General features: G+C 55.9%; 1 protein-coding gene across 2 annotated transcripts; it reads right to left on the bottom strand.

Annotated features, from left to right (window-relative positions):
• Nucleotides 1-6,639: 6,639 nt before the first annotated feature.
• ZNF579 (zinc finger protein 579) lies at nt 6,640-11,185 on the bottom strand. 2 transcript variants are annotated; one of them, XM_061389246.1, is made up of 2 exons: nt 9,716-11,185; nt 6,640-8,746 (listed from the first exon to the last, which is right to left on the bottom strand). In XM_061389246.1, the coding sequence occupies exon 2, from the start codon at nt 8,742-8,744 to the stop codon at nt 7,062-7,064; it is 1,683 nt and encodes a 560-aa protein (XP_061245230.1). In that variant the 5' UTR covers nt 8,745-8,746; nt 9,716-11,185; the 3' UTR covers nt 6,640-7,061. The 2 variants fall into 2 exon arrangements, with proteins under 2 accessions (XP_061245230.1, XP_061245231.1); XM_061389247.1 differs by lacking the exon at nt 9,716-11,185 and adding an exon at nt 9,417-9,709.
• Between the last annotated feature and the right edge of the window lie 954 nt (nt 11,186-12,139).

The raw sequence follows: 12,139 nt of genomic DNA, 5'->3' as shown, positions 1-12,139 counted from the left end.
GAGGGCTTTGGCGATCATCAGGAAACAATAGATCAATTAAGCGTTAATTAAAGATATAAAGAGTGGTTAAATAAGGATAGCTCAGTGAGGAAATTCAGTGGAGAAAAGAGGCTGAATAATTCAGCCAGAAGGTGAGAGAAAGAACGACATGGGGAGACCAAGCTTCAGTGAACAAGGCCTGCACTTTATTTTCCAAAGTAGTTTTTATACCTTAAGTTGTGCGTAGAGGATAATGGGGGAAGGGGTAGAGTTAGCAGTAAGCCAGGCTTTCTTCCTGCAAACTTATCATATGCAAAAGTTTAGGTGATTTACATCATCTTCTGGCCCGGAGGCCTGTTAACATTTTAAGACCCTTTCTTCAGAAAACTTATTTTTCTTTAAAGGTGATTAGTCAGGCGCCACCCTCCGAAAGCATCAAAGCTGCACTCCCATAGGGCAAAGTTGCGGTGGGCCACAACCAGAAAAAGAACCAACTCAAAGGTCCAAGGTTACAAACATTAAAGCTACTACTTACACCAATTATATTCATCAATACACTTCAGGGACACAGCAGGTGGGATATGGAGACTTAGCAGCAAACAGTGGCCCAACAAGTGAAAAACCCTTCACCAATACAATTTCTAATCAATCTTTTAACTGCTCAAAGGAATCTGTATTTAGACAGTTTAGAACATCTCATGCCTCTCACAGTTGGGAGCCTCTGAGCAATCACATGTGGCCGGAAAAACCTATTCAGGCAGGCTAGAGGACTTCCAAAGGAGTTTCTAGGTTGAAACACTATCACACCCAGGAACTTTATTAACTGGAGCTGTAAATTAACTCTTTTTTTTTCAGAGAGAGGTAGTGGGGGACAGCCCCCCGTAAAGTCAGAGGTGTAGGTGAGAGCACAAAGCAGAAAGTAGGCAGACTCTGGTTTTGGGGGTAGATGCTCAAGAATTTCCAGGGGGACTCCTGAGGCTCGATCCCACCTTTGCGTATGCCGAGCCTCCTTCCTCATGACCTTTGCCATGGGTGAGCTCCTGCTCCTGGCAGCTTTAGATATTAAAATCTATTTATTTTTTAAAAGATGGACGGGGAGGTCCCTGGTGGTCTAGTGGTTATGATTCTGTGCCTTCGCTGCCATGGCCTGGGTTCAATCCCTGGTTGGGGGGCTGAGAGACTGCAACCCACGTGGCACAGCCTAAATAAACAGATGTATAAAGTGTTAAAAGGGAAAGGGAGATCAGGTCCTGCCAGCCTCTTCACGAGTCCCTGCGAGGCGCTGTCTGCACTTCACTGGAGCAGAGAGCAGGCTCCTGTGAGTTGCTGCTGGATCTGGTCCCGTCCCCTCGCTCATCTCCTCTCCCGTCTCTGCCTCCGCTCAGGCTGGCCTCTCTGCTCCCAGGACACACGGGTCACAGTCTCACCTCAGGACCTCTGCAGCCGCTCTGCCCTCCCCTGGGACACGTCCCCAGTTATCTTCGAGGCCCCCTCCTTCAGCTCCTGTTTGGACAGCCTGGAGTTCCCACTGCACCCCCACCTTGTCCCGCATCCCCCCACTCCACAACATCATCCCCTCTGAAGATGCTTTGTCTCTTCCCTGATCACTGCGTTTTCATGTCTGTCTCCTCCCGCCAGGAAGGACGCCCCTCGTGGGAACGGCCTCGTGTCTGTTTCATTAGACAGCGTGTGAGCTAGCACGCTGCCCAGCCCAGAGTGGGAGTTCAGTGTTTTGTTTCTTTGTTTCTTAAATTTCATTTTCTTTGTTTATTTCATTTTCTCATTACTTTTTGGCCGCACTGGGCCTTCATTGCAGAGCACGGACTTCTCATTGTGGTGGCTTCTCTTACTGTGGAGACAGGCTCTAGACGCACAGGCTTAGTTGTCCTGCAGCATGTGGGATCTTCCCAGACCAGGGATTGGACCCATGTCCCCTGTATTGCAAGGCGGATTCTCAACCACTGGACCACCAGGGAAGCCCAGTAACTATTATCTTGAACTGATGTCCTGAGTATATTTATATGCATCCCCTACCGGAGCGTGAGGTTGTTTGCTGATCTGCTGATGTTTGACCTCTAAACACAAGACGCTCCATAGAGTTTAGGATGAATAAATGAATGAACAGGATAAGGATGAATCACAGGCATTGGCATGGTGACAACCTAGACTTGGATTGGTTCTGGAGGTGGGGAGAGGAGATACAGTCTTGTGGGGCTGAGCCCTTACCCTGTGCGATCTGACGTTATCTCTGGGTGGACAGTGTCAGAACTGAATTGAATTCTAGACGGCCCAGGTGGCTCAGTGGTGAAGAATCCACCTGCCAGTGCCTGCCAGTACAGGGGTCGCAAGTTCAATCCTTGGGTCAGGAAGATCCCCTGGCAGCCCATTCCAGTATTGTTGCCTGGAGAATTCCATGGACAGAGGATCCCAGTGGGCTACGGTCTATGAGGTCGCAAAAGAGTGAGACATGATTTAGTGACTAAACAACAAAAGTTTGATAATGAATTGCTTGATGTGTGACCAAATGCCACAGACATTTGATGACTAGGAGTATCAGAGATGAAGTATTTCATGAGTAGCATTAGAGTAGAGTGGAGAAGAAAGACAGAAGAGTTTTCTTTACATACTTACAATAGTCATATTTGTAGGGACAAGAAGTGGAAGGGTGATTTTTGGGGGCCAGGTGGAAGGGAATGGAGAGTTATCATTGCTTAATGGGCACAGAATTTTCAGTTGGGGATGATGAAAAAGTTCCAGAGATTGAAGATGGTGATGGTTACATGACAATGTGAATGTCCTTAATACCACTGAACTGCACACTTAAGGGGTAAAAAGGTAAATTTTATGTTCTGTTTTACCTCAGTAGAAAAAGAGCTAGAAAGTGGTGGTGTGGGAGGCTGGGAAGAGCACAGGCTTTGGGACCACAGTGCTCGGGGTCGTATTGAGAACTGCCGCTTCCTACCAGACCTTGAGCATGTCCATTCACGTCTCTGGACTAGAGTTTCCTTCTCAGGAAAATAGAGCTCCCTTGGGAAGCCCGCGTGTCTCGCTGGTGGGACTGTAGGTGGAGAATAGTCTGGCAGTTTCTTGGAAAGCTCACCTTAAACTTCCCACACACCCTCGCAATTCCGCTCCTGGGAATCTGCCCGAGAGAAACGGAGACACATGTCTACAGGAAGACTTGTACACACGTGTTCACAGCAGCACTGTTTTTTAAAGTTATTTATTTTTAATTGGAGGACAGTTGCTTTACAGTATTGTGTTGGTCTCTGCCATCCATCAGCCTGACCAGCCATAGGTACACACACACCCCTGCCCTCTGGAAGCTCCCTCCCACCTCCTCTGGATCGTCAGAGAGCTTTGGGTTTGAGCTCCCTGTGTCACCCAGCAAGGTTCCACAGGCTGTCTAATTCTCCACATGGTAATGTATATACTTCAGTGCTGCTCTCTCAGTTCTTCCCACTCTCTCCTTCCCCCACTGTGTCCACCAGTCCTTTCTCTATGTCTGTGCCTTCATTGCATAGCAGCACTATTTGTAAGAGCCAAAGAATGGATCCAACCCAAAGGCCCATGAATGGATGGAATGGACTATCATTCAGCCGTGAAAGTAATGGCATGCTGATACAATTTACAACCTGGATGGACCTTGAGGACATCAAGTGAAAGAGACCAGATACAAGAGGCCATGTGCTGTGTGACACACGTCTGTGGAATGTCCAGAAAAGACAGGTCTCTAGTGACAGAAAGTACATTTGTGTCTGCCTGGGATTAAAGGTGGAAGTTGGAAGTGCGTTTAATGAGCAGAAGAGATCTTTGGAGCGGGGTGGGGTGGGGAGCAGTGATGAAAGTGTTCTAAAATTGGATTGTGGTGATACTTGCATGATCCTGTGAATTTACCAAAAAAATCATTGACCAGCACACTTAAGATGAGTGAATTCTGTGGAATGTAAGTGACACCTCAACAAATATGCTTAAGAAGAAAAAAACAGAGCCTATAATGGTATCTCTCTAATGACGCCATTGTGAAGACTGTGAGCTAATTTACATGAATCTCCTTAGAGACGTAGGGCAAATACTCAAGAAATCTGCTCTGTATTATTATGATCAAGTGTGACAAGATCGTCTGTGTAAAATGCTCACTCCAGGGAAAGACAGCAATCAACACAGAGTTAAGATTCACGAACAGCCCTAATATTGCTTTACGATAATACCAATCGCTTGGTTGTTTTACAATTTCCTGGGGCTGTCCCATGTACAGGGGCCTCAGTTTTCTCATCTGTAGAATGGGAGACGTGGACTGCGTCTCTAAGGCCCTTTTCTTGCCGTATGTCCTATATTTTGTTCTAGGAATGTTTCTCTTCAGATGTAGTGTCTTGAAGTATGAGTAAGCGTGTGGGGTGGGAGAGGGTAGTGGGCACACCTGTAGTGGGGGTGCCTTGGGGCTTGGAGGCCAGGATGTGTGTGGGGGGGCCTTGAAAGGTGGGTTATATGGCTGGGAGCTGATTGTGAAGGTCATATGGGCTTGGTGCAGGGTTCAGGGTGTGGAACCAGTCCAGCCTGCATTGGAATCCCGCATCCACCGTTGCCTACCTATGGGACTTTGGACAAGAGAGTCCTGCTCCAAGCGGTGTTAACTCCTCTGGAAAATGGTGAGGATGTTCCCTGTGGGAACTATGATTCCCTGAGATCATATCTATATCAATAAGAAAGAAACAGCAGCAAAAACTTTCCCCCAGGTGTCAGCCACTGTCTTCAACTCTTTCCACAAAGTGATTTTTTTTTTTTTTCAGTCATGCCATGGAGCTTGTGGGGGTCTTAGTTCCCTGAGCAGGGATTGAACCCAGGACCTTGGCAGTAGGGGTCCAGAGTCCTAACCACTGGACCTCCAGGGAACTCCCCACAGTAATACGTTGATCCAAAGGGCTCAGTTCATGTTAGTGATCACGGAAGTAGGACAAATGCCTTCTTAGCATGAACCCTCAGTTTGCCTCTTCTATAAACGGGGCTGTGTAATCACCTTCCTCAAGCAGTTTCATCTGTGAGATTGTGCTGAAACGGTGTCTGGCTCGCCATTGGTGTGTGGTAATAGGGAGCCACTGAAGGTTCCTGGGGAGGGAGGTGGCTGGCCTGTAAGGAAACATACCCCAGCCCCTTTTCCCCCAGCACCCAAGGTTAAGTTATAGTTTCAGGTAGGATCTGGTGCACTGGAGAATGGGGCTTGTTTGGAAACTGTCATTATTCGTGCAGATATGTGATTACCTCCCCAGCAGTCTGTGAGCTCCCCGAGGGCAGGTGTTCCTCTGGTCTTTGGCGCCAACATGCAGCCTGGAGTGTGGTGAATGCAGCACAAATGGAGACCTTCCCACGTGCCGGGCACCGTTCCAAGGGCTCGGCTACAATGCGTCTCGTTACATCTGGGAATTCTGCAAAGTGCCGAGTGGTCATCGTCTCCCCGGCCTGCCTCTCAGCCCCCATCTTCGCAGCTTCCCTCCTGCCCGCTCTCTCTGCCAGTGTTTCATCGCACCAGGGAAGCAGACACCCTCCCTGAGCCTCGAGCCTCCGTTTGCTGCTCTGGAAAACAAGGATGATGTCACCCGTCCCTCTCCTGGCCTCCCAGGTGTGGAGATAACCTAAGTAGTCAGGGCCACTCTCTGCACAGGGTGAGAGAGCCGTCGACGGGCACCCATGTCGGGGCGGGGGTGGGGGCAGGATGTTGGTAGGAGGAAAGAGAGGGAGCTTAAGGAGGACTGGCCTGGAGACATCCCCTCTCCACTACTAGGACCTAAACAAATGGGCTAACACACACACACACGCAGACCTCGAGGCTGTGTACACAATGACACTGCCCACCCACCCATGATTCCTTGTGGTTTCTTAAACAGGGAGAAGCCACCCAACACACACACACACACACACACACACACACACACCTGCTCCTTTGCCCCTGCTCTTCCCTCTTTCCACCGGTTCTTCATTCAGGTCAGAAGGTCAGAAGGTCAGAGGTCATCTCCCCAGAGGCCCTGCCGTCCCCTTGGGCTCCGTCTGCACAGCGCCCTGCAGTCCTCCTGGAAGCCCTTATCAGTACCTGATGTTGTGGTGCAGACTGGTTTATTACCTAGGACAGCGAGGTTCTGGTGGAGCTTTTGGTGATGTGGAATGTTTTAGATTTGTGCTGTCCAGCCCGGTAGCCACCGGCCACAGGGGGATACTGGGCACTTGAAACAGTGTGACTGAGGAGTGTTTAATCTTATTCTGTTTTCATTATTTTATCATGAATGTATTATTTTCCGTTTCAGCGGGAGCACCGCCTGGGGCCTGCGGCTACACCGTGTCAGCCGGTGCTGAGTGGCAGTCCCGGGTCCCCGCAGAGTGGCTTTCCTCTTCTCACGTCTCCAGGGCCTCACGCTGCGCCCAGGCAGTATTCGGTGAATGAGTGCATGTAGGGGTCCCCAAAGACCCCTGGGCAGAGGGCAGCTTGTTGTTTCCCACCCCTGGCTTTTCTCATGAGTGTCTTGCTTGGCTCACGGGCCCACGTCCCCTGAAGTGGGGCTCTACCTTCTTCCACTCTGAGCCAAGGCTCAGGGCCTGGCGGACGCCGCCCTGCTCCCGACTTCCCCACCCCACCGGCCTTCCCCGTACAGACAGCCCCACTCTCTCCAGTTCCACAAACTCACATTTATTCACAGACGGACAAAGGGACAGGGACAGACCTTTGCTCACTGGGGACTGCCCCCCACCCCAGGATTCGGCAGTTCCAAAGAGGTGATGGTGTCCAGTGTGTGAAACGGGGAGGCAGCCAGGCTGGGGGGAGGTCCCCCCTTCAGTCTCCATCCCTCTGGCCAATGTCCTCCGCCTCCGACTCAGAATCCTGCCTACAGACGTGGGGCGAGCAGTTTCTAACCAGCATCAGGGGCCTGGGGGTGGGCGATGGGGACTGAGGGGCGTCCAGCCCCCGCCCCTAGTGTCGAGGGCTGGAAGGGGAGGGTGGGTTCACAGAGGAGGCTCCTCTCCTTTCACTTCCCTCCTCCATGCTGCAAACCAGGGGTGGCTCCCACGGTGGGGCTGAAGGGGGTGGGTGCGGGTCAGGAGGCCAGGCCCCCCAGACCGCGCAGGTGAGCCTTGCTCTCAGTCTCCTCTTCCTCCATCTCGAAAGCTGAGTGGTCTTGGCTGTCGAAGCAGGAGGCGCTGAGGAAGACAGGGGGTGCCGCCGCCGGCGACTGGGGCGGGGACCCCGGGGATGGCGGCTCTTCCTTGATGTGGTCGAGGGGCAGCGGGAGCCCCTCGGCCTCCTGGCCCGCGGGGGACGGCGGGGCGTGCGGTGGCGAGGCCGGGGCCTGCATCGCCTGCTGCGCGGCGGCGGCCCGCTCCAGCTCGGCACGGTGGCAGCGCTGGTGGCGCAGCAGGCTGTAGGCGCGGGAGAAGCGGCGCGAGCAATGCGGGCAGGGGTGCGGGGCCGGGCCCCCCGCGTGCACCTGCGCGTGGCGCGCCAGGTCGGCCAGCCGCTTGAACTCCCGCTGGCAGCGCACGCACTGGAAGGGCCGCGCGCCCGAGTGGGTCACCCCGTGCTGCCGCAGGTGCGCCCGGCGCCGGAAGCCCTTGCCGCACTCTGGGCACCAGAAGCGGGGCTCGCCGGCCGGGGCCCGGGCCGGGGCCGCCTCGCCTCCGTTCTGCCCGCCCGGCCCCCCCTCCGCCCCTTCGCCCCCCTCGGGGCCCCTCCCTGAGGTCCGGCCGCCCACTGCCACCGCCTTGTCGTCCTTCTTGGCCGCTGCGGGCAGCGGGGCCAGCAGGCTGAGCGCGCCGTGGACGCGGCGGTGCTGGCGGAGGTAGGAGGCCAAGCGGAACGCCAGGCCGCAGTCCGTGCACACGAAGGGGCGGTCGGTGGAGTGGACCAGCCGGTGGCGGGACAGCGACCAGGGCCTGGCGAAGGCCTTGAGGCAAATGGAGCACTGGTGGCGCTTGGGGCGCGGCGGGGGTCCCCCCTCGCCCTCCTGGTCGCCCTCGGGGCGCAGGCACGGGTGCGCTTTGAGCTCGCCCTTGGTGGCAAAGGCCTCCCGGCAGCGGAGACACAGCAGCGTCCAGTCGGCCTGCAGCAGGACCTGCTTCTCCTCCTGCCGCCCTGCCGCCAGCGCCAGCTCGGCCCTGAGCTCCGCCGCCCCGGCCTCGGCCTCGGCCCCCTCCGGCTCGCGGGGCCCCGCGCTTGTGGCGGCCGCTGGCGTGCCTGGCTCCCCCGCGGCCCACGCCTCGGGCCGCGCCGCTGCCTCCTCCTCAGCCGCTGCGTCTTCCTCCTCGGCTCCGGCGCCGGGTGGCTGCTCGGCGGCCTTGTCCTGCGGGCCCCAGCCGGACTCGGCTGCCTCCTTGGCTGCCCTGTCGATGGCCAGCTCAACGCCGCCTCCTGCGTGCTCCTGGGCCAGGTGGCGCCGGAGTTGCGCCGGCTCGGGGAAAGTGCGAGGGCAGGCGGCGCAGCGCAGCGGGGGCTGCGGCCCGTGGCCACGCAGGTGGCGGGAGAGGTGGGCCGGCCGGCGGAAGGCCTTGGGGCACAGGGGGCAGGCGTGGGGCCGCAGGCCCGAGTGGCTCAGCCGGTGCCGGGAGAGGTAGTAGGGGAAGCGGAAGAGGCGGCCACACGTGGGGCAGGGCAGGGGCGCCCGGGGGGCTCCGGCGCCCCCCCGGCCACGGCCTCGGCCTCTCCCACGGCCTCTGCCCCGGCCCCGGCCCCGGCCCCGGTGAGGTGGGCTGCCCTGGGCTGGTGGAGGGGGCTGCGGATCCATGCCTGTAAAGAGAAAGGGAAAAGACAGAGATATTGTTGCGGGGGCTGGGGGTGGGGTTGGGGGGGGGGGGGCGGCGGTGCGGAAATGCAGAGACAGAGCGATGGAGAGACTGAGAGGGTCAGAGGGTTAGCGAGGCAAGAGAGGGAGAGACAGACGGAGGAAAGGGGCCGGGGTGAGAGGCAGAGACCTGGAGAAGCAGGAAGATGGGACGGCGAGAAGCAGAAAGCAGGAGAGAGATGGGGACACCCAGCAGAGACAGAGATGAAGAGAAAACAAAGAGATGCAGGCAGAGATGGGGCCAGCACAGAGGCCAGCGGGACTGTAGCAGGATGGAGCTCGGAGAGACAGGGAGACAGAGAACGAGACGGAGACAGACAGAAGAAACGGGGGCAAAGTCGGTGAAGCGCTTTTCCTCCGGAGGGACCCGGCCGGAGCCTGCCGGGAGGGGCCGGGACACAGTCCCCGGTGCCAGAGAGGAGGGGGTGGGAGGCAGAGTCCGGAGGCCCCGGAAATGGAGTGTGGGTGCCCGGGTGGCCAGAGGCTGGGAGAGGCCGGGATAGGAGGGCTGGGAGTCCTGGGCTGGGAGGGGGCTCAGGGGCCCGGATTCCGGGGGCTGGGGGTGCGCGAGAGCTGGGGAGGAATTGCTGGGTACCCGCATCTAGACTTGAGTACCTGGGGTGGGGGGTGTGGATTCCGGGGTCCCCGGGGGTGGAGAGGGCTGGGGGAGGGGGCCGGGCGCCTGAGACAAGGGAGAGAAGGGGGCTGGGGGCCCGGGCCTGGATGCCCCCCCGGGAAAGGCCACTGGGGCTGGGTGGGGAGCCCCCGGCCCCCGAGGGGGGCCCGTCCCCCCACCGGGCCGAGCCCTCGGCCCCCCGCAGGCGTGATCAGCAGAATCGGGGCGGCGGGTAGCGGCCTCCCCAGCAGGGTTCTGAGCCCTGGGCCCGCGGCTCGGCCCGGCGCCCGGCCCTTACCTCCGCGCCCTCCGCCTCTCCGCTCCTTTCTTCCTTCCCCGCGGCCGGCCGAGCGCGGACGGCTGTGGCGGGGAGGCAGGGCCCCGGAGCGCGGTGGGGGCGGGGGCGGGGGAGGAGGCCGCCTCGGTGTCGCCGCCTAAGCCTTCCCCCCGGAAACCCGGCTCCTCGTCCGCGCCTGGAAGGGGAAAAGGCTGGCGGGGAGGCCGGAAGCGGGTGGACGGGGGGACCCAGGAGGCGGGGACGCAGGGCGGCTCGGACGCCTGGGTCCTCTAAGGGGAGGGGGCTGAGGGCCCGTCCTCTGCCTCCAGGAGGTCAGCCCCCACCTCTCACAACACACACCCACACCCACACCCACACCCACACACACACCCCCATTCATTCCTTCAACACATGCACATTCATCAGGTCCTGTCTGCGCCAGGCACTGTGCGGGGCGAGGTGGGTGGCCGGGAAAGATGGTGAATGCGGCCCTGAGTGACAGGCGACGGAAAAGTCTCCGCAATCGGGACGGGAACCTGGCTGCAGCCGTCACGCGGCTGCCTGAGAAGGCGACGTTCCCTCTGTGAGCCTCAGTCTCGCCCTCCGTGATTAACCCCCCCGTGGCTATCCACTTGACGCTAAGAAACCAGTTACTCATTGTGCTACGTACTTTCACTCCATCCGAAGCCACCGGTGTTTACTGAGCACCTACTATGAGCTAGCTCTGTCCTTGGTGCTGGAGCTGAAGTAGCTAAGACAGAGGCCACCGGACCCAGTGCACAGGGAGCTCCCGGTCTGACGGAGCAGGAGACAGTCACAGGCCCTCCTGCCCTCCTGGAGAGTGTGCTCCAAGGCAGGAAACAGGATGCCGTGGGATTACCGGAGCAGACTCGCCTCTGAGTGAGAGTGACCCCTGAGGGCTTCCTGGAGGCAACAGTGTTTCTGCTGAAACCCGCAGGATGAAAACCAAGAGTTAGAAATGGGAAGAGGAGCAAATGGAAATAGGAAAGAAATATACCAGGGCTACTCAGAAATATGCCAGGAGAGGTGTCTGTATCAGGTTAATCGTTGCAGTATTGTGCCTTGCTTCAAAACAGGGGAAGTGAACTAAATGCCCATTGGTCAGGGATTTGAGTGATAAATCTACCCAGAAGAATGCTGTGTGTTCATAAAAGAAAGAACAAAGAAGTTTGCTGTGTAAAAATATGGAAAGGTTCCAAGTGATAACAGAGAAAAATTTGGAAGACGGAGCACAGCCTGCCCCGTTTGCACTTATCAGCAGGCTGTGTCTGGGTGAACTGGGAGAACTGGGAGGAGAGCAAAGAGCTCGCAACATTGTCTAACTCCCAGGACTGAAAGTGACTACACTCTCTCCTTTTGTACTTTTGGAACTTGAAACCATAGTGAATGTGTTCCATACTTCACAAAGTATGGAATGAAATGAAAATAAATGATGACTTACAATGTAAGTGCTTTACAAACACAAACCCATTTGTTCCTCTTCGTGTTCAGTTCAGTTCACTTCAGTCACTCAATCATGTTAGATTCTTTGCAACCCCATGAATTGCAGCACGCCAGGCCTCCCTGTCCATCACCAACTCCCAGAGTTCACCCAAACTCATGTCCATGGAGTCGGTGATGCCATCCAGCCATCTCATCCTCTGTCGTCCCCTTCTCCTCCTGCCCCCAATCCCTTCCAGCCTGTTAGGAAGTGGGTAACATTACTCTCCCATTTCACAGAGCAGTAAAGTGAGGTCCTGAGAGTTTCAAAGTGGTGGGTCTAAGTCTCTATCTCACAAAGAGATGAGAGAGATGATAGTGGGTCGATAATGCTGTATTTTAAGGATCAAAAGTCTAAACACATCCATGGAAACAATAAGCATCAAATTTGGGGTAGGGTGACCTCTGAGAAGGGAGAGGCAGTCAGGGGAGGGGAAAGATCTATGCAGTCAGGAGTACCTTATGTTTTAAAACTAGTAGTCAATATATGAATGTGTGCGTGTGTATATTTTTATTTGTTAATATACACATAACATAAAATTTACCACTTTAGAGACTTCCCTGGTGGTCCAGTGGTTAGGACTCTGGGCTTCCACTGCAGGGGGTGTGGGTTCGACACCTGGTTGGTGAACTAAGATCCCACATACTTTGCGGTACAGCCAAAAAATAAAAAATAAAAATTTACTATTTTAGCCAATTGGAACTGTGTACAATTCAGTGAAATTAAGAACATTCACAAAGTTTACAATCAACTCCAGTGTCTAGTTCCAGGACTTTTTCATCACCCTGGACAGAAACCCAGATCTATTAATCTGTTACTCCCCATTCCCTTCTCCCCTCAGCTCCTGGCAACCAATAATCGTCTTTCTGTCTCTATGGGCTTGTCTACTGTGGCTGTTTCATATCAGTTGAGTCATCCAGTGTGCAGTCCTTTATGACTGGCTT

The sequence above is a fragment of the Bos javanicus genome, chromosome 18 (assembly GCF_032452875.1).
Source record: "Bos javanicus breed banteng chromosome 18, ARS-OSU_banteng_1.0, whole genome shotgun sequence".
Classification (NCBI taxonomy): Eukaryota; Metazoa; Chordata; class Mammalia; order Artiodactyla; family Bovidae; genus Bos; species Bos javanicus.
The sequence above is the reverse complement of the archived record's forward strand: the minus strand, read 5'-3'. Positions and strand labels throughout refer to the sequence as shown.